Source organism: Panthera pardus, unplaced genomic scaffold (genome assembly GCF_024362965.1).
Source record: "Panthera pardus isolate Hobbes unplaced genomic scaffold, ASM2436296v1 HiC_scaffold_3, whole genome shotgun sequence".
NCBI lineage: Eukaryota > Metazoa > Chordata > Mammalia > Carnivora > Felidae > Panthera > Panthera pardus.
In genome coordinates, this window is record NW_026526876.1 from 53,714,256 (window position 1) to 53,736,263 (window position 22,008).

Sequence of the window (22,008 nt, forward strand, 5' to 3'; positions counted from 1 at the left end):
CTCGACAAGTCTGGGGTCAGTTTGAGTAAAGGGAGACCAAGGGAGTTGAAATGACACGCTCAAGGAATCACAGCCAGAAAATGTTAGCGGGTTAGGCCAAATGACCCCCAAGCAGTGATCTATCCATCATGCCCTACTGGCTCTCCACTTATTTTGCATGGTTACAAAACCATGGCTCCACGTGGAGACCAGAAAGTGTAAGTCCCTTCTGTCCACCTCACAGGAACTTTGTGAGGAGGCAATGATGTTACTATAGTTATTCGCCAACTCCAATGTATATGCATGTTTAAAATTCTTTTACTTCATAAGGATGGCAGTTTTTAACTTGAATGCCAAGACACCGCTGGGTCTTGATGGGTTGCAAAACTTGCAAACAATCTATTAATAAGTGATTCGCTGCATTTGGTGAATTTTTTACTTCCTTCAAATGACTCCTAGAGTAACACCCTTTCCTGGGATGGGTCTTTTTGAGTGGCAAAGAAATGAGAATTATACATAATCTACATCCTAGCTCAAACAAGCTTCGGCCTGTAATCTAGGAATGTGCTATCCACAGGAGCATACTGGGTGGACTGATAGAAAAAAAAGGTGGAGACCCCTGTCATAGGATATGTTCTGGGAGTGGGATGCCTCGGTCAATCGGTATGAACAGTTTTATGGCTCTTGATATTGTGAAGAATTACCTTCCAAAAGGTATTTTGTAACTTAAGCCTTTAAGAGTGTATGTTTCCTATTTATAAAGCTTTTCCAATCACATTGATTGTTTTAATGACACAGTTTTATAGAGTTGATAAGTATTATATCCCCATTTAATAAGCAGAGAAATTGAGACTTGGAGAGAGGTAGAAGGACACATAAAGGTCATGATGCTTTTTCCTGGGCCAAGGATCCAGGCTCCCTGAGGTTTAGTAATTAGTGCGAGTCAGTAGTGCCAATGAGTTTGAATAACAGAGTGGCCTCAGTCACATTTCAGAATAGGTCTCATCCAGGTAAAGGGACTATGGGGGTGGGATAGGGTTTCAAGAAGAGGGAACAATGTGGGCAGAGACCTCAAGTTACTAGGGAGCTTGATGCAGCTGAGGATGGAGAAGTCCGTGTGGTCAAGTTTCTGGGAGCAAGGGGACAAGTGACATGAAATAGGGGTGGAGTGGTAGGCAGAGGACTTGTCCAGCTGTCGTGAGGCTTTGAGATTTCATATCAAGGGTTAGGGGAAGCTACTAAAAGGTTTTACACAGGAGAATTATTACATGTGAACATTTCCCTGTTTTTGCAATGGGGTTGCAGGCTAAAAAGGTGTATTTTTCCCTGTGTCATCCTTTGGGACGTAGTGACATCTGAAGAGTGTAGAAAAGTAAATTTCACTTGGGAATGATGGGAATACTGAGGATGTGGCTGGGAAAGAAGGAGAGGAGGCAAAGAGAAGATAGGGATATTGGTGGATTATGAAGATGCTTCAGCAGAGAAGGGATGTTTGAGCACACTTATTGGGCACTTATTAGATTGCAGATACTGAAAAGACATCGGTAGTATCTTCAAAATGGGATGGAAGCAGAAGGGGCAAAGAGGCAGAGGCCAAGAAGGCTTTACAGATTAAATGAGAGTTGAGGAGCATTTTGAACGAGAAGTAGGAATTAGCTAGAGTGAGGGCTGAATGGGGGAAAGGAGCAGAGGAAGGAGGGAGAGAATTCTGGGTGGGAGGACCAGTCTGTGTGAAGGCATATAGGAATAAAACAATGTGAAGCGGACCAGAACAGAGAGGACCTGAAGGGCGATGCATTTAGAAAGGTTGTAGGGGAGGGAGGGGCAAATCACAAAGGGCCCTTGTGTTAGGAATTTGAACTTCAATGACTTGTTATTCTGTCCTGGGCACTGTGCTAAGAGCTCAGCTGCATCAGCCCACTTATTCTCCACAGTAATCCCAAGAAAGGGACACTATTATGATGACCCCCATTTTACAAATGCAAACATCAATTCTGTAACTGAAAGTGGCTATAGCTCTAGGTTTTAAAAAAATCATTTAATTAGAAACTCTGAATACTGTAAATATTGAGTCAGAGGAAATAAGACTTTACATTTACATTGTAAATTTTATAGGTAACGAAAGTTTGATAGAAGAATAAAGTACTCTTGCCAAAATTTACATCTGGAAAAAACTGACCCAGAAAAACTGGACTCAGACATAAAACACAAAGGAACTTTCACAGTGGAAGAAGGAAGATTGATAAATTGAACTTTCACTCAGAATTCAGAAGGAAGAGAGTTTATTCCAATAAAAATCATTTTGGCAAAGTACGAAAATATTGGTGCAGAAAAATTTAGAAACAGTTTATTTGTGCTTTATAAAACACTGAATATGAAAATGAAATTAGTTTAATGGGGTTTACTCTGGAGAATGAGATATTTACATACATCTTTGTTTCAGATAACAGTATGATGGTTGGTACATACATTTGAAACCATAAACATGGGTTCCTTGGGGTCCAAATCACAGGATAAAAACACTCTTTACTTGGCTGCTGGGGCCTAAAAGAGGAGGCAGGGAGGCTCCTGCAGGGGCTGGAGGGAGAGAGGGAGGCAGCATTTCAGCCCAAAGACCTTTGAGGGGAAGAATCGTGGGTGTGGAGGCATTTTGGGCATTTAGATCACGGGCACTTTTTTGAAAGAATGCATCTGTGAACCAGAGACATGGTTTTGGGTCACATTAGTGTCCGCTGCTGTCTGCTATTTCTGTCTTTACCGCCTTTGCTGCCGGAGCCCAAAGACTTCCTCACGTGTTGGCTGGGAACAAGGGCAAGCGCATTCTTTCAAAATGAGAAGCGACTGTTGGAAGGAATATGCCTCTTCCAGGTTTTCCCAAGTTGGGAAGGAACGTTAGCTTCCCAAGGGGAGTATGAGATGTCTGGAGGAGGCTCCCCGCTCCCCGAGGTCAGTGCAGAACAAGGGGCCATGTCGGGGCAGCTGTGCTGTGTGGGCGACTGTCTGCAGACAAAGGGCCATTCAGGTCCTTGATTTATTCCTAGTGTCACCTTTATAATCAGCCCTCATTTCCTGTTCACATTTCATCTTCAAAAGGGCAGTTACAAATCTCCTATGGATATCACAACTATTGCTAAAGTTACAGATGGGATGCTTAATATATTATCATTAATTCAGGTATGAAAAATTTAAAAATCACAAGTCTGCATCATGAGTTTCGAGTAGCATTTATACATTACTTGAAAACACATTTAATTCTAGGCTCAAGTTAATAACTTTTAAGGTATAGTATCCATTTCAGTTTTGAAATTTGAATTTAAAGTCTGTTTGTTAAGAATGTTAAACTCTCAAAGTATAATATATAAAAAGTTATACAGAAATAAGAAATGCACTTCTTTGAATAAGCTACGTGTCCACTATGATACTTTGAGAAGATACGCATTAATTTATTCATTCATTCAAAAACTTGCCTGAATGCCCACTGTGGTAAGGCACTGGACTAGGTACTAGGATATGAAGTCGAAGAAGCCACAGCCCTGCCCTTCAAGAGGTTACAACCTAGTGGAGTTTGTCAAGATACTGTGTCACAGGTGGGCTAGAAGTGATTCTTAAGGTAACGAGGAGCGAATACTTCTTGCGTTGAGTGTTAGTTTGGTTGCCTTTGCAAAAGCTTCTTTCTTTTCATAATACGCGGCCTCGTTTACAAACACTGGGTACACAGTACTGCCTCCGCCCAACGGAATAATCTTTCCATCAAGAGTTAAAAACACAGGATCCCCGGGGTGCAGCGGTTTCCAGTCTTGATCCTCTCAGGAAACAATTAAAATACGTAAGTTACATTTAGACTTTTTCCCCACCTTAAAAGTTTTATGTCGGGCTCTCTAGACAACTAACAAATTATAGCAGTGTCTAACAAAAGAGATACTTGAGAGATGTGTTGGGAGGCCCATGAGTGATCTGGCCAAACTGAGACTGAACCATTAATTTGGGCGGCAGTTTTAAGAGTTCCCCATTTAGTTTTTATACCGCATACATGTGACTGGAGTTTGTTTCAATACCAAGTTTGCCTTGAATGTTGCCAAAGAGATTCAGAATATTAAAGGGCCAAATAAATGCATGTCTCCCTAAGTGTATGTTCTACCTGTTGCTAGCAGAAGTTAAATCTTGTTCAGCAAAGTTTAAGAAATAACAGTGTGCAAGACATTGTACTATAGGGATGTAAAAAATGAGTCCTTGTGCCTGCCCACCAAGGGACTCTATTCTGATGGGGCTTAGTGAGACAAAGTGGGGATGGGCTGGGGCCTGTCTTAGGATAAGGTGAATGTTCTCCATGATAACAACGGAGTTATCTGATCCAGACCATGAGCCCTCAAATACCAGTGCTGTCACATCACAAGAACCCTAAAGCAGCTCTTCCCACACTTTGATATGTTTTCAGACTGTGTACAGATTTTGTTAAAATGCAGATTCTGATTCTAGAGGTCTTGGGTTCTGTGATTCTGCACTTCTAACATTTCTCAGCAGCACCTGGGAATTTATTATTAAAGCACAATTTCTTTCCCCGCTGCAGACGTGCCTTCATGTTAACAAGTCCCCAGAGATTCACATGCATAGTATTAAAGTTTGGGAAGCTCTGCATTACAGTAAGTTTCTCAACCCTACCTGCACGCTATAATTGACTGGGCTATTTAAAAAATATAGATGAGTATGAGGCACCTGGGTGGTTCAGTTGTTTAAGCATCAGACTTTTGATTTCAGCTCAGGTCATCTCATGGTTTCATCTCACGGTTCATGGGTTCCAGCCCCGAGTCGGGCTCTGCGCTGACAACATAGAGCCTGCTTGAGATTCTCCCTTTCTCTCTCTCTGTCCCTCCCCTGCTTGTGCTCTTTCTCTGTCAAAATAAATAAATAAACTTTCTATATCTATATCTATAGATATCTAAATATATAACTATAGATATAACTATACCCAAACCTGAGCCACATGAAAATCACCTGGTAAACCTAACTGATTTCCTGTGTGCACCCTGAGGAACTAAATCAGAATCCCTGGGGAAGGGGCCTGGGAATCAAGATTTTTTAAAAGCTCCTCAGGTGATTCTCCTGTGGCCTGAGTTTGAGAAGCACCACTTTAGTGCTTTTGTAATAGGCTTCGGGCATTTGGGAGTACATCCTCTAGGTCATTCCAGTGAGCATCCATGACCAAGAACTGTCTCTCTTTGAATAAAACCTGGACTCACAAGCAGGTGTCTGTCCATGTCTCTCTCTCCAGGATCAACTATCCTCAGTGTTCGCTCCCTGATCTCCATGGACACTGGTCTTGCTATTCCTCAAACACTCCAAGTTTGTTCTAGCCTCAGGGCCTTTGGACTTGTTTTCCACGTGGATGACTTCTCATTGCCCAGGCTCCAGCTTCAATGCCATCATCTAAGAGATGACTCTTTCAGACCATTCCATCTGATAGGAACCCTCTGTTAGCCTCTATTATTCTGTTCATTTCTTTTATAGTACTCATTACAATTTGAAATGATCTGGTTTATGTATTGTTTACTTATTCATGGTCCATTATCCCCTGATTACTATGGAAGCTCCGTGAGGGATCTTGTCTATCTTGAACCTCAGGGCCCAGGATAGGCTTAGTAGTCATTCAAATATATGTATTTTTTAAAAAAAATATTTATTTATTTATTTTTGACAGAGACAGAGCACGAGGGGGGGAGGGGCAGAGAGTGAGGGAGACACAGAATCCGAAGCAGGCTCCAGGCTCTGAGCTGTCAGCACAGAGCCCTACGTGGGGCTCGAACCCACAAACAGTGAGATCACAACCTTAGCCCAAGTCAGACGCTTTACAGACTGAGCCACCCAGGTGCCTCTCAAATATATTTATTGCAATAATTAGTGAATCACTCACTCCTTGTAAATACTGAGCAACCAAATCAATACTGTCCTTCCTTTCAAGACCTACCACAAACCCTGTTTGTTACTGATCTCATTAACCTCACTTCTCTGCTTCACCGGGATGATGTTTGTACTCTTCAAGGATCCTTGAGGAATACAAATCTTAAAAAAAATCCTGTGTTGTAGCCAGTTATGACATCATCACCTTGGCCTCTGTTTCTTGTACTTGCTATTTTTGTTACCTGTAGTGCTTTCCTCTCTCCCTCAATCTTTATATTTCTTTCCTTTAAAACATTGCCTAAGGCTCCTTCTTCTGGTTTCCACCCAGATCCCACTAAGGCAGAAAGCAGGATTTGCTCCACTTGTCTACAGACAGCTTATTTTATTAAGTTGTAAGTCTGGATGACTATTACTAGGGTCATTAGATCGGAGTCTGAACTGCCTCAGTAGTTTTCCACTCTGATTACCCAGGCCAGTAAGATTAGATTATCTCAAAGTGGGATCCTGGCATTGTTATGTTTCAAAGTCTCTCTAGGCAATGTATGACCAGAGTTGAAAGCCCCAGACTAGATAATCTGCCAAGTCTTTTCCATCTGTCTGAGGGTGCATAGGGTTCTCACAATTGATATGGATATTTTAGCTTTTTGGAGTATTTGCTTCTCCTTGCTTTTGCCTTTGCCTTTTCTAGATTTCAATCTCCTATGCTCTCCCAAGAGCCTTTTCTCCCCCTTAACTATGCCATTATTGATCAAACCAGAGAAGGAGCAGATACTGGGGTTCTGAGGAGAGTCAGGGAGTGGTGGTAGAAAACACCGCAGAGAAGGAGGTTCTGAGTGTTTTGCTCTAACTTATTCAGTGGTGATCACAGGGAGGTGGCAGCAATGTGGTCAACTGCAAAGAACATTAGTTCTGGATGTGCCATTGATAGCTGTAAGACTATGGGGAAGATCTAAATTTTATTTTCTTTAAACAACTTTTTTTTTTGAGTGTAGTTGACACAATGTTACATTAATTTCAGGTGTGCAACATAGTGATTCGACAAGTTTATACCTTACCTGTGCTCACCACAAGTGTAGTTACAACGCTATTATAATACCATTGACTATATTCCCTATGCTGTGCCTTTTTACTCTGTGACTTAATCATTCCATAACTAGAAACCTGTGTGAGCCTGTTTTCTTATGATAAAATAGATACAATAATTCCTGTCCATTGCACTTGGGCAGGAATTTCACCTTCCCTGAGAGGCCTTGTCTGACCTCTTCCTCCCCACTTCATTATTCTTTTATGGCATCTGGTTATCTTGATTTCTAAACCACAGTTTAGAGTTTAGTACATCTATAAATCTCATGAGAGTATAGACCATATTCACTGATGTATCCCCAGAGCCAGCAGAGGATATACTCAATAATATTTATTGAACGAAGGTCTGAATACCTTACCTACACTGCTAATGTGGGTAAATGTAGGTAATGCAGGTAAACGAGCTAATGTATGTAAAATGGTTTATGAATTGTAAAGTTCTATTTGAAAGTGAGACATCATTAATTTGAATACTTTAAAGAAACAGCAAATGTTACCTGCAGGTCAGGGTGGATAATAGCGGCAATATCTCCATTTTCATTCCTAGGATAATCAACTTTCTCCATTATTTTATAGACTTCAATAGCACAGGGGGGGAATTCTTCTCCTATGGTGAAAACAACGTGTATGAATAGTGATTAAGAAGAATCTCTTGAAAAAAAGGAAGTTGAAACTTTAAGGGAAGAACAACACCCCAAAAAGGAAGACAGTTACAGGGAGAACATACCATTTTAAGTTAAGGATATTCTTAACCAACATTCAGCCAAAAGAGGTTCTCAAATTATTCCTATTGGTACACCATCCACAAGTACACTAATGGGGAGAGGCAGAAAGCAGAACTTGAAAAGCCACGATAGGCTGGGAGTCAGGACACCTGGGCTTCAGTCTAGCTGTGTAATCTTGAGCAAGATGCTTAACTTCTGGAGGCTCACTTTCTTTACTTGTCAAACGAAGGTTTTGACAATATCTCGGAGGGCCCTTCCAGCTCTGACATTCTATGACCGCACATCCTCAGGGGGACTTCCGGCAGGTTAGGTGACTTCAGCATGGTGCTCCTTCTCTTAACTAAGTATGTGAGACCTTAGGATGCAGGCAGCCTGACTTCCAAAGATGAGGCAACATTAACCCAATGCCCAGAAACGTGTAAAGGGAGTAGTTTACATGTACACCAGGCAGCTCTGTGTAAACCGGATGAATTTTCATCCAAGAGAGGATCCTTAGTGTGCTATGGTTGCAACTCAAAGGAAGCTCTTCCTTTGTCCTTAGAACAGAAAGTGCAGCCCGGGTTGGAATGTGGATAGCCTGTGATCACTTCTGTATCAGTTAGCTTTTGCTGCTTAACACACTACCCGAGAACTGAGTGGTGTGAAACAACCACCCCCAGTTTAGCTCATGATTCTGTGGAATGTTTGGGCAGTTCCCCCGGTGTAGGCTGGCTTTCTGATTTCTGACTGGCTTGCTCATGCATTTGTGGTGAGCTGGTAGGTCAGCTGGAGGCTGGATGATCTAAGATGGTCTTACTCTCATGTCTGGCATTTGCCAGGCTGGCAGCTGGAGCTGGGGTGTCTGAGTTCTCCGCCTCATAACCTCTCATTATTCAGCAGGCTAGGCTAGGCTGATCCACATACTGGCAGTACAGGGTTCCTAGGAGGAGCAGAGAGCAAGCTCCAGTGTGCAAGTCCTTTTTGAGTTTCTTCTGCGGCACAAAACAAGTAACGTGGCCAAGCCAGATTCAGGAGGTAGGGAAATAAACTCCATTTCTTGGCAGAAGGATCTAAAACACCACATTGTGAGAACACGGACACAGGGAAGGGAAGAATTTGTGGGCATTTTTACAATCTACTCCATCTTCCAAAGGGAAGATAGAAACTTATCAGGTGTCATCTCTTTAAAGCAGAAGGTCTATTAGAAGGACAGAAAAAAGTGGTAGAACGTAAAGAAGCATTCTAAGTTTGCTACTTAGAATCTCACAGTTGGAAGAAGCCTCAAATGGCTAACCTCATCAGTGCTTGAGAATTCTCCACGTCTTTCTGGCCAAGTGATCATCTTACTCCTGCTTGGATGGCCTCACAAAGTGTGGTCCATTCCACTGTCAGTCAGCTTTGTTAATCAGACATTTATGTCTCTAGGTGACTTCATCCCACTGATTCTATTCTGTCCTCAGAGTCACAGAAAACATGTCTAATTGCTGCTTTCCAGTATGACACGTCTAAAACTCTAATATAAAAAGTCTCCTTTTGCTGGCCTAAGAATTCTTCTTCTCTACTTACATATGTCACATTCGTGAGGTTATATGTGAAGATACTTTGTAAACTGAAGTTCTACGTGCATCTTAGGGATGGCTCTTATATTATGGTTTTTAAACTCTTCAGCCTTCTCAATTCTCTCCTTGGCTAACCTCTACTTCATACAGGTTCCTCCTGAAATACGAACTCAGAATTTATTCACATTCTCCAAGTGGTGTTTATTCAATGCAGAAAAGAGACCATCACTTCCCTTATTCTGGGATTTTTTTTTTTTAAACATAAAAGCAAATTTTGAACCTGAAATGTAGTTAACCTAAAATATTTGCCTCACACAATTGTTAAAGGTTGTCAGCACTTTTTAGATCTACCTTCTAACCACAGATATTTTCCTGCAAGCTTCCTGCCACCTTTCATTTATATATAAGCATGTCACATATATCCTCATCCAACTTACTAGTAATAATTTTGAGTAGCACAAAGCCAAGGATGGAGCTCTTCTGCACATTTCTAGAGAGTTTTTCTCTAGGTGGTTATCTCTTTGTCAGCATTCTTTGGATAATGGTGTTCTTTCCATGTTAGTTAGAAATCCACCAAACTGGAAAGTCAAGATTAATAGTGGTTTAAAATTTTTGAATTTCGGGATCCTTTGCTTAAAGAAAACGTTACACGGAAGAGCAATAAAACAGAAGAACTGGTCTGGTAGGAGCAGAGGTAGGGGTGTCTGTCCTGGAGCTACAAGACAGCCATGAGATCCCCACCCCTGGGGATAGGAATCTATGGACTATGATTTGAAAAACATGTCTTTCCTCTCATGTCTGTGGTCTTGTACCTGGGTTCACTGTTCCTTAATGTAAGGTAGTCCCCACTTACTATTGGAAGGGTTTCTTATCAATTAGTGGTGACCTTCCCAATACCAGGTGCATGAGACAGTTATAGAACCGGTTCTCAGACATAGGTGGTAAAAAGCTGATCTTCAGTCTTTATGACTCTGGAGTCAAAGGATTCCCAAGCACAGAAGAAATTCCTGTGACTGCAGTAGGGTGCACAATCTGAGGTTAAGGAATTATACTCCCCCATGACACTGAACTATTCTCCAGCTTTGTCACTATAATGACTCATTCCTCAACGACAATTCCAATTAAGCCTGCTGGAGTAATTATTTATGTAGGATGTCCCTTTCTCTCTCTCTCTCTCTCTCTCTCTCTCAGGAATTCTTAAATTTTTACAAATTTTATTAACTCTTTAAATTTTAATTCCAGTATAGTTAACATAGAGTGTTATATTAGTTTCAGCTTTCTTTGATTTTATTTCAATTATACTTTAGTTTTAAATTTCAAGTACATTTATTTTTTAATAATCAATAGGCTTTATTTTTTTGCTGTTTTAGGTTTATCAAATAAATGAGCAGATAGTAGACTTCCATATATCATCCTGCCACCAGCCCCATTTAATTGTTTTTAATTACACAAATAATATGCAAATACATCGTTCACCTTGAAAACAATTAAAATAAAATTAACCTGTTTTTTCCTCATATATATGTATGTGTATTCTAGCAAGTGTTTATTATTATTATTCTGAAGCAAACTGGTATAGTGCTGTATGTTTTGGTTTGTAGCTTGCTTTCTGTAATTAACAATGTATTTTGAAGATCTTTTCACATTAATTTATTTAATTGTTTACCAATGGATCAATATTCAGGTCATTTCGATTGTCTTGCTGTTACAATGATGCTGATGACCACCCTTGCATGTGACAACACAGCGGGTGTGCCTGTGCTTTTGCATGTCTCTGAGGTATGGACTTGCTGGGTCACAGGATTTGTGCATTTTCAGGAGTGGATACTATAAAAATTATTCTCTAAAGTGTCCTTACTGGATTTATACCAGCAGGGAATGAGAGCACCCTCTTTTCCTACACTTACCATCAGTTAATGTTATCAGGTTTTAATATCTGCCCACTCTGGTGGGAGAAAATATTTTCTCACTTTAACTGGTGTTTCTCTGATTAGTAGTAATGTTGGACATCTTTTCATGCGCTTATTGGATATTTGTATTTCTTAGTGGTTCTTTGCTGTTTACGGTGTAGATTAGCAGAAAATGAGGATTTTATTTGGGGAGATTTGTTAGTAGCTGCTTTGCTTAAATGTGTCTACTCTGGTCATTGAGGAATGGCTGAAGTGAATAACATTTTTAAAAACATCTAATATCATGAGCATGGCAAATTTGACAATTGCTATATCAGCGTTTAGTGGTTAGGTCACTATGTGTGTTCATTTCATCCTACTTTTCTGATTTACACACACACACACACACACACACACACACACTAACAAGGAAATAATTCCTGCCTCCTACTTACCTTCATTGAAATTATGTATAAAATCAAGAGCATGTTTGATCATTTTTCTCATTTGATCCAAAATATCGGCTCTCAGAACTCCTTGAGGCTGGGGACCAACTTCTACACCTCGGTACAGAAGGGGTATATATAATATTTATACAAATATTACAATATATTAGACAACTGAGCACGTTCATATATTAAGACCTAGAATCTCATCATTAAAATGATTAAAAAGGTAGACCATGTAGCATCATGGAAAATATTTGAGACAATGTTAGGCAAAACATAAAAGCAGAAGATTTACATGTACACATTATAAGCATAGTGAATAAAAACTGAGAGAAAACATGAAAAAATATCAAAGAATTGTATTAGAGTAGTAAGATCTTGGGGTCATTTTTTGCTTAAATATCCTTCAATATTGCCATATTATCAACATTGTCAACATTTAGTCTTGACAGGAGGAAATGCATCTATTTGAGTCACAGAGATTTGGTGCCATGGATGGTTAACATGACCATCTAGGTGACCCTAGAGCAACATTCTTGCCCTTAACATAACAACTAATTCTAATGTGATAGTGCAATAGTTTTAGTTTTCCCTAGGATTAATTTGTATTCATTTATTCTCACCCCAATACAATCCATCCTCACACCTACAAAACAGTCTCTCTAAACCAAATATCTAGTTACCTCCCTCCTGTTCCAGTCTCCCATACAGTTATCCCCCATTTATCAAAAATAATATCATTCATTCTTTTCTAACCAATTCATATCCATTCATATACATTCTTTTTCACCCATTCTATTTTTACCCAGTTCTCTTATTTCTTGATTCACAAAATCTTTCTGTATTTGACATTTATTTTTTATTTGTTGTGCTTAGCTTTTTTGCATATACGTCTGGACACACATTTAAGTATGTGGTATAAATGTGGTTAATGTATGCATTTTGTGTATAAATGATTTGTACACATGTGTTAAAACATGTTCAAGGATATGTCTATATGTGTGTTGTAGAAGACATTATTGGTTGCCCATCCAAAAGCCATTCCACTTCTTCCTTACTGATAAGAGTCCTCATTTTGGTTCGATATCCAGTCTTCCAGGCAAGTGAACTTTTCTCCAGCCCAGGTGTAAATATGGAATAGTTTAAGTCGTTTATAGTACTCCCATTATCCTAGTGATTGATTTAAGAATGGATATGTGATCCAGTTCTGAACAAGTGATTATAACAGAGGTCTGCAGGGAGTTCCTAAGACTTTTCTTTCACCCATTAGATATTGTATTATTGGCATATGATGCTTAAAACTACAGTGGACATCTTGTGGCCATGGGGGCTGCTAAAAAACTCCACTAAAGATGGTATACTAAAAAGATAAGAAGAACCTGGCCCCTCACGATGTGCTGAGCTGTAATGTAAAATAATAAATCTGTTTTATTGTTTAAGCCATTTGAGCTTTGTGCGGCCAAAAAGATTGTACATATTCTTGTTTGGAGAGGAGATGGAAGGTGTGGAGAGCAGCTGTGATTGGTAGAAGAGGGTGTCTGAGTCAGAAGAGTCAGTTACTGAAGGATTTTTTCCTTCCTGATTGTGAGTGGAAGATAACAGGGTGGCCATATTTTCTAAACCAACAATTACCCTTGACACAAGATCCTGTGTCAGAGAAGAATGTTTAAAGTTTTAGGAAATAGCCACAGCATAGTCCCAAGTGGAGCTGAAGAAGTAGTGGTCATAAACTTAAATCTTCTGAGTTTCAAATGAGGCCATGGTTGATCTGGGAAAGTTAACTTAGGAGAAGATTCTGTCTAGAGTATTCTGTGTGTGTGTGCACATGTGTAGGTGTGTGTGTATGTGTGTGCATGCACACACATGAGAGAGAGACAGAGAAACAGAGACAGAAAATGAAGAAGATTCTGTGAATGATCATAAGGCTGGCTGCAGAAAACAGCTTCTTTCCACAATAAAGTTTACTTAGAATGATCCTGCCACATTTCAGCTGCCTTGGTAATAGAATACAAAGGTGGTCCTTTTGGGGGCTAGTAGAAGCTAGAGCAAATTTCTATGAGACAATAGAGATATATTGTAAAACGTTGGGTTGGAGATAGTTTCTGTCTGAGCTTAAGTATTTTCCCCCCAGTGAGTGGATGGTATAAAAATATTCCAAATTAATGAAGTTGGCAGGATAACATACAGTATTTCTAATTGTTTATGATGATCTTAGTACTCTATCATATTGAAATATTTGAAAGGCTTGGCCCTATAAAAGGGGCAAATATATTGGTAGATATTTGTTCTAGTTAAGAGCAGCATTTCCCCATAAATATCATAGAACAAGAATGCTTTTTCAAAGTGTGGAAATCTTCAGCTTTATTTGGTGTCCCAGAAAAACAGGATCTCTATCATTCATTGTTAAGCATTTGGTTTATTTCAAATAATTACCTATACTTAGATATTTACCTTTGCCCCAACAGATCCCCGATTATGCACCAAAATTACCAACAATTAAATAACCAAGATAACTTTAAATTTGCTGATACTGTTTGACAACTTGTTTTGAAATTAAATTACTCTTGGTTAAAACCATCTTAGATCTCACAAAAAAGGATTTTAAGTTGTGCAAACAATTATGCTAGCAGGTCATTCAGGAAAGAGAGTGGAATATAGAAAAAAAGAGACTGAGTGTGCAAGCCTCCATATTGGAACTTGCCAGAGGGTAAAGATGCATTCACAGCTCAGTAACTGACACGGAAACGAGTGAGTGGATAGATAGCAAACAACTCTTGGGAGACATGAGTACAAAACAGGTGCTAAGAGGAAAGTTGGGAAAAGATTTTTTATGGGTCTCTGGTGTTTCTGCATGTCTTGCCAGTAAGACACTGACTGCCTTGGTTCCAGATTATTTTTCAAGAATGTTTTTACAGTGAACAGTCTTGGAAGATAGAGATGATCTCTTTCTAGGCACAAGGGCAGGCATGTTTACTGCATATTATAAAAGATTAGAGTTCCCTCAGTTCACTGTTTCTCTCCTGGAATGCAGAAACTGCTCAATGAAACTGAGGACATTTGATATAGTTAGAGCCTGCCTGGAGTTAGTTAGTTTGCTTTTACTTGACAATTATAAGCCATAATGATAAGCAAGGTAGCTATAAATATTCTCCAGAAAATAATTGTCTCAGAGTTTCATCCAGGACATATTTTGTGCAGTTGTGACAATGGGAAATATGACTTACCAACAGGATACTTGGCTATAGAACGAGTGGTCGCATATTTGAGGGAAGGATGCTCAATAAGATAAACATAGCAGGGTAATGGAGCCAAAGAAGTCTGAAAAGAATTTAAAACATCTTTCTTATTATGTAAAGACCATATGCTTTGTTCTCTTTGCCACTAGAGAGTCAATAATGTCTTCAATATGCTTTACTCCATCAATTAAGTAATAGAATACAAAGGTAAGACAGCTTTATGAAACACTCTAAAATTCAGTGTTATTATTATAGCTTTGAAAACACATCAATGAATTACATATAAAATTGAATTATACATAGCTTTCTGGGCAAAAAGTACATTAAACAATTCTCCAGAACCATGATAAAAAATGTATGAAATAAATTTTGCTTCTCAATGGATTTGGCTATTTTTGTTTTCACCACTGGTGACACTTCCTATTTAGTTTAGTATAGGTCTCATAAAGAATTCCGTTTCTACCCTTATGGTCCAGGTCCGTACAGATGTTAGGTAACCCCCCCCCCCCCACCTCGACTTATCTGAATGAGAATTCAAGATAAGGCCTCTGGATTTTGATAACATTGTCAGCCATGCTGCTTCTATGCCCGGTAACCAGAGCATTCAACTCTCCCTTCAATGAGCAAAAAGAATCATTGCATTATGATCTCCCACCAGAACTGCTAGCCAGTTATTGTCAAAAGCTCAAGGGAAACAGAAGTTAACAATTAATCTTTACTGTCTGCTAGGTATAAGGCTCAATGCTGTATCTCATTTAAGGCTTTTAACACTCCTATGGGTAAGTGTTATTATGCCAATTGCATACAAGGAGAGCAAGGTTTGGGGTGTGGAGTATCTTGTCCAAGGTTAGTGAATGAGAAAGCGAGGATATAAGCCCAGGTTCTCCTGGATACATAGGTCAAACTCCTTCCACTTAAGCATATTGGCCCTCTGGACGGGAAGAGTAGCTATTATACAGAAATAAACACATAGTTCATTATTTGTGTTTTTTGCTTTGTTGTTACTTTCTAGCAATTTTCCTCTAGCTGTCAGCCCTGGATTGCTGAATTTTTCATCTTGTAAATTTCTGAGCCTTAAAATGATTAGCTATACAAGTACTGAAAGAACAGACATGTGTTGGGGTATCTGAGTCAAATGGAGACAAGGGCAGAACTAAAAAGAGCCAGCCTTTTTATCACTGGTCTTTGGTCATATTAAATGACTATTTCTCAAGTTTTCTAAAACTAGCATTGAGCTATGTCAACTACACCATTTTAAGTGTGGGTATTGATTTTACCAAACAGCTTATGGTTTAGTGGCTGTCTGGATAAGTGAGTTATAATTTTATAAACACAAGAATCCGCAACTGTTTGATTATTTTGTTCACTGTGTTTATTATTTTACTCATTTCCTCAACTTTTCTCCTGCCGTCAACACCACCTCTATTCTGGTGCGCTCCTCCCACTCCCTCATCTCTCTTGGACCCCCTCTTCCAACCCTTTTCTGGTGGCTCTACATCTACAATTGACTTAAAAGTACAGGTACCATGCTAACTTATAAATTAATAACACTGGGGCACCTGGGTGGCTCAGTTGGTTGAGCATCTGACTACGGCTGAGGTCATGATCTCACGGTTCATAAGTTTGAGCCCCACATGGGGCTCGCTGCTGTCAGCTTGTCAGCACAGAGCCCACTTCAGATCCTCTGTCCCCTTCTTTCTGTCCCTCCCTGCTTGAGCTCTCCCCCAAATAAGTAAATATTAAAAAAAAGAATTTTAATTAATAACATTGACATTACCTTAATATAATGACACATCTGAATTAAAAAGTCATTCCTGGAATCTTCAAGAATAAGAGTGCACCCCATGTTAGAAGTAGTGTTGTGAAGGTCAAAAATAATGTCATAGGAATATTCATTGTCTTTTGGACCAAATAAATGATTGATTTCTTGAGCCCTTCTCACTTCATATGGCAAATCCTTTGACATTTTTTTGCTGTTATTAGCAGAAAGAAAAAGATTTAACAACATCTGTGGCTAAGATAACATTAAACATACAATAAGAACACAGTGTATAAGGAAACAGTTGCCAAACCTTTAATATGAAAAATCTGTAAGTCAAGTGGAAACTTATTTCAAAATTTCATAAATAAAGACTTCCTTCTTTTTTCTCCATTTGATTTTACGTAATGGTGCATCGGCATGCTCACAAACAGTAGTTCATTCATGTGGCTGATCCCAGGGAGGACATTTCAAACAGAATTCACCATTTGACTTCAATGTTTAACAAAATGTATTCATTAATTTAATCAATAGTTTGGTTTTGTTTTTTTTTTTTAAATAGTTATGTGCACTGGGCTATTTATTGGGGCTAGACTATCAAACACACACACAAATTTTTTTTGTCCTCTAGCTAATTCTAGTCCACAAAAATAGTAAACTTAGGTGATCATGTTACCTAATTAGGGATTCTAATTGAGGTCCTAGGAACCATTATGGTCCAGGGTAAGCTTTACAAAGTCTGTAAACTCCACAAAAATGCAAAATTTTGCAGGCATATGCATACATATTTTTTTTCTGGGATGAGGTTTTTATTGAATTCTCAAATCAGTCTCTACCTCTCCTCACTCTTTAGGATATTTTTTTCCCCCTTACTGTATATGTTGACAATTTAAGTTTATTTTTCCTCATTAAACAATGGTTTAACTCAACCACTTCTCTATACTTCCATCTATTTCTGTTCCCTGACTATTTTTGCTAGTGTCTTCAAGGGACCTACAGTTGGAACCTGGGTAATTCCTGCCTAAAATGCAATCAAGAAGGTGGAGCAGCCATTTTTTGACCATAAAGCAAAAAGAATGAGGACAAAAGCTGCATACTAAGGAAGGTGCAGTGGGAAGACAGAAGAGACCTGTGGCGCTTATGTTATTATTGAACCACTACAACCAGCCCTCGACCGCCAAGCTCCAGATTGATTTGTGAAAAAGAAACCTTTACTTAAGCCACTGTTTTCAGGTTTTTATTATATGCAACCATAGTTCCTAATGGATAGGTATGCATTTTAAAAGTTAATTCATGGGGGGCCCCTGGGTGGTTCAGTTGGTTAAGCATCAGACCCTTGATTTTGGCCCAGGTCACGATCTCACAGTTCATGAGATGGAGCCCCGCATAGGGCTCAGTGCTAACAGCCGGGAGCCGGCTTGGGATTCTCTCTCTTCCTCTCTCTCTGCCCCTCCCCTGCTTGCATGCTCTGTCTCTCTCTCAAAATAAATATTTAAACGTTAATTCATGAAACAACTCAGTGAGGTTCCTCTACACCCAAGTGATTTGCTTCTAATTCTCCCCCATGTTGGTAATGGCATCACTAACCACCCAGTTGCTCAGAGCCAAGGCTTGAAGTCTTGAAAGATAATGGACACTTTGAGTTCTCATGCCCGTGGCCCAGGTCTCATAGGAAGAGTCTCAAGGGATGAAGCAGAAGGAATGGGCAGGGGCAAGATCCTAAAAGGCACTTTAATCACACTAAGTTACTTAAATCTATGCCAGATAGATTTTTGAAGAATTTTCAGCTGGGGAAGGACATAATAAGATTTGTCTGTCAGGATGATCCCTATGGCTGCTATTAAACTGAGTCAATGGCAGGAAGGATTGGAGTAAGGCTAGATGAAGAAAGATTCTTTAGGAGGCTACTCAGTCCACAGATGAAATGAAATAAGGTAGCGAAAATGGAGAGGAGTATTGGATTGCAAAATATTCAATGCTTGAATAAACGGGAAGATTTAGTAACTTGGTAGACATGGGGCTTGAGGAACAGGGAAGATTCTAAGTTGATTTCCATAGAAGATTTGATGGGTAATGGTGACATTACTGAGATGGGGAATATAGGAAAAGGAGCAAATTTGGGAGAGGGAAGTCAGGAGAAGGTAATTAAATTTTATAAGTGTGATAACTACCCTGAGAGAGAACTGCCTAGCTTCTGAATAGCGTTAAAGTATAAGAAGCAGAAAGCGAATTTAATTTTAAAGACTGCTCTCACGGACAATGCATACTACTGATGGTCATAATAGGAAAACCCACCCCAGTCCATTTCAGAGTTATTTAAGAAGTTAACATGCCGACTAAAAGCATTATTCTTCAACAAATTCTTATAAGAGTTAGTTAAAAGCTATTTTAGGTGAATAGATAAATCTTTAAAAAGATTTTTTTAACGTTTTATTTATTTTTGGAGAGGGGGAGAGAGAGAGAGAGAGAGAGAGAGAGAGAGAGAGAGAGAGAGATTGAGAGAATGAGCGGGGAAGGGGCAGAGAGAGAAGGAGACACAGAATCCGAAGCAGGCTCCAGGCTCTGAGCTGTCAGCACACAGCCCGACATGGGGCTCCAACCCACGAACTGCGAGATCATGACCTGAGCCCAAGTCAGAAGCTTAACCGACTGAGCCATCCAGGCACCCCTAGTTGAATAGATAAAATCTTAATTATATCACCATAAACCTCAGTCATGAAGATAAAGCATTCCTGAAATTAAAATGTATGCTAGTAAAAATATGCTTTGATACACAAAATGTGACTCATGTATAATTCTCCCTAAAACATCTACTTCATAAAGTGAGGCATATTTGTACTAAAGGTAGTAACTGTATTTGATCTGTTGTGAGATTAAATTTAAGTAACTCTGTAAACTCAAGTTAGCCTTCATTAGAACATGAGTACACAGGGCAGTGGCTGCTGTGTGAGTTGTTCCTTTGCACATGTTCCATCTCAGTTAGTTGTTTTCCAACTCGTTGTGGATAGAAACCATTTTGTTCATAGTACTCCCACAGTACCTGGCACAGTGCCCCGTGAAGAGTAGGTGTTTAATAATATTTTTAGGTAAATAAAAGAAAGTGGTGAAAAATAAATACTAAGAGGCCTATATATCTATACTAGGAGCTATAAGGATGTAAACAAAGGCAAAAACAATTAGCATTATTTATATTATGTATTATATTGTAATACCTAGAGTGTTACTATTGCATACACTGCATGCAATGTATTATGAACCAGCTGCAATTTAAATTCAGAATATGCAAGTGAAGTGCTTTTATCTCTCAGGGATCCACCACTGAAGCCAGTACATCTACTCCTCATTTCACAAGGTGGTGTGATGGTTTTTGATGATGGGTATTTATTCACTTTTTCATATTCAACAAATATTAATTGAAATATTACAATTTTTTTGACTAGAACTTTATTACTGCCATGAATATAGTTGTATAAAAACATAGTAGCAAACCACCTAGGAAGCTAACAAATATGTATGCAAGCATACAGGCCAAAACTAATATAATACAAAAGACTATTAAATCTGTTTTTTTAAAGATATGATTTAAAAATAAAAACCATTGTTATTGTCTTAGTCTGTACAGAATGCATTTAAAAAGAAAATCAGTTAAGAACAGTCTGATACTTTTAAAAGTTTATAAAAGAGCATGTGGAGGCCCAGTTTAGGTAATTGAGTACTTCATAGCGGAGTATGATTAAAAGTGAAAGTGATCTGTTTCACAACAGCGACTATACGTACGGATACGTATATCATGTGCTACATATACGTGTTCTCTCTCTCTCTCTCTCTCACACACACACACACACACACACACACACACACGCACACATGCTACAACACAAAATGTAGTCTTACCCAAGATTTTCAGGGTCAAAAACTCGATTCAGGTCACAGTCAATATATCTGGTACACTTCTTCACTGCTCTTGGGTTGGTAATAAATGGTTTTACCTCCAGCCCTGTTCTCTGAATCTCAGTGCCATTCTCCAGCCAGCGCTTAACTAGAAATACTCCTGTTAACTCATTGCCATGAGTTCCTCCAAAGATAGCAACCTTTTTTATAGGATCTTCAGTAACATGACAAGAAGTCATTTTTGTCAAGTAGTTTTACCTGATTTCTGCAATTCAGAAAAGAAGAAATCAAATAGAACTTAATTTCTCAAGAAAAGTTTAGAGATTTAAATCTAAATGGTACTTTAACCAAAGTGCAAAGTGCAGAGTTCTCTTGAGCGGAGTATAATTTAATATTCTGTTACAAGTTCTGAGCCCTGTTTATTATAGGGACACTCCCTTCCTTTAGCCCTGCCCTTTACCATATTTGGATTAAAATATGCAGAGATGAACTAGATACAGCTGTTTAACTTCTTACTCCCTCACATGGTCAGTAGATCTAAATGCAATAATAAATTAGCCTCTCATACTAATACAAAAATTCTGGTTTCCTTTCACCTATAGCCAATGTCACCTAATGGTGCTTCCATGACTATCTGTAATAGTAAAAATAGTTTATACCTTTCTAATCCTCAAAAATATGAAAAAAAATTAAAAATCTATAAAAAATAAAGAAGGGGCTCATAATATGCATGCTATGATTTGCTATTTATGTTTCCACTCACATTTCAAAACATTTCTTCTCTGAAATGAGTTCAGAGCCTTTTCATTATCTGAGCACATTTGAATCTCACCTCCATAAACAGCCAAAGGCGGAGAGATCCTGAGAGATCTCCTGTGGAGCCAGCACCATTTCTTTCAGTATGCTTATTCATAGTCAGAGACACAAGAACCAAATAAATGATCACTAGGACGTAAAAAGCTACTTTGAAATATGTCTTAATTTCCTTCTCATGAAGTTTTCGGTAATTCTCTGTCAATTTCTTTAGGAATCTTTCCCACGTTTTGCCTTACTATTAAAGGAAAAGCAACTGTGAATAATTTTCAAGTCTTCATAATGCCTGAAAATGTCTTGGGGCATGCTATATATACTAACCGAATTATGAGTTTATTATAATATACAGTCTAATTTACTAGAAGCCCAGACTCTTCACTGGAATGTGTTACTCAAGCAGGGGGGTCTTATTAGGGGAAACTATTCAGAATACTAAGATGATTACATCCCTTTGGAGAAATGACTCTGAACCAAATCAGATTTGATTTCATGCTTGATCATCCAGAAAGACAAATATGTTCAAGTTCTGGAAATACCATGTACTAGTAGCGCCAGATTGTTTGATAGGGATACAAGAGTAATTCCTCACAACCTCAGAGAAGTTTAATTTGTAATTAAATTTCCCACATTACCTCAGTTTATTCATATATTTACATTATAAGACAGGGTGGGTTAGGCACTGACATGGCCATTGTAGTGCTAAAGGAAAAGTCCCTCAGCTACCAGGAGAAAACTGGGCCGGGGACCCAGG

General features: G+C 38.9%; 1 protein-coding gene across 2 annotated transcripts; it reads right to left on the reverse strand.

Annotated features, from left to right (window-relative positions):
* Positions 1-2,244: 2,244 nt before the first annotated feature.
* On the reverse strand, positions 2,245-20,842 carry ASPA (aspartoacylase). 2 transcript variants are annotated; one of them, XM_019429544.2, is made up of 6 exons: positions 20,448-20,842; positions 16,572-16,767; positions 14,783-14,876; positions 11,565-11,666; positions 7,455-7,564; positions 2,245-3,782 (listed from the first exon to the last, which is right to left on the reverse strand). In XM_019429544.2, the coding sequence occupies exons 1-6, from the start codon at positions 20,681-20,683 to the stop codon at positions 3,585-3,587; spliced, it is 936 nt and encodes a 311-aa protein (XP_019285089.1). In that variant the 5' UTR covers positions 20,684-20,842; the 3' UTR covers positions 2,245-3,584. The 2 variants fall into 2 exon arrangements, with proteins under 2 accessions (XP_019285089.1, XP_019285088.1); XM_019429543.2 differs by having other exon boundaries at positions 11,565-11,672.
* Between the last annotated feature and the right edge of the window lie 1,166 nt (positions 20,843-22,008).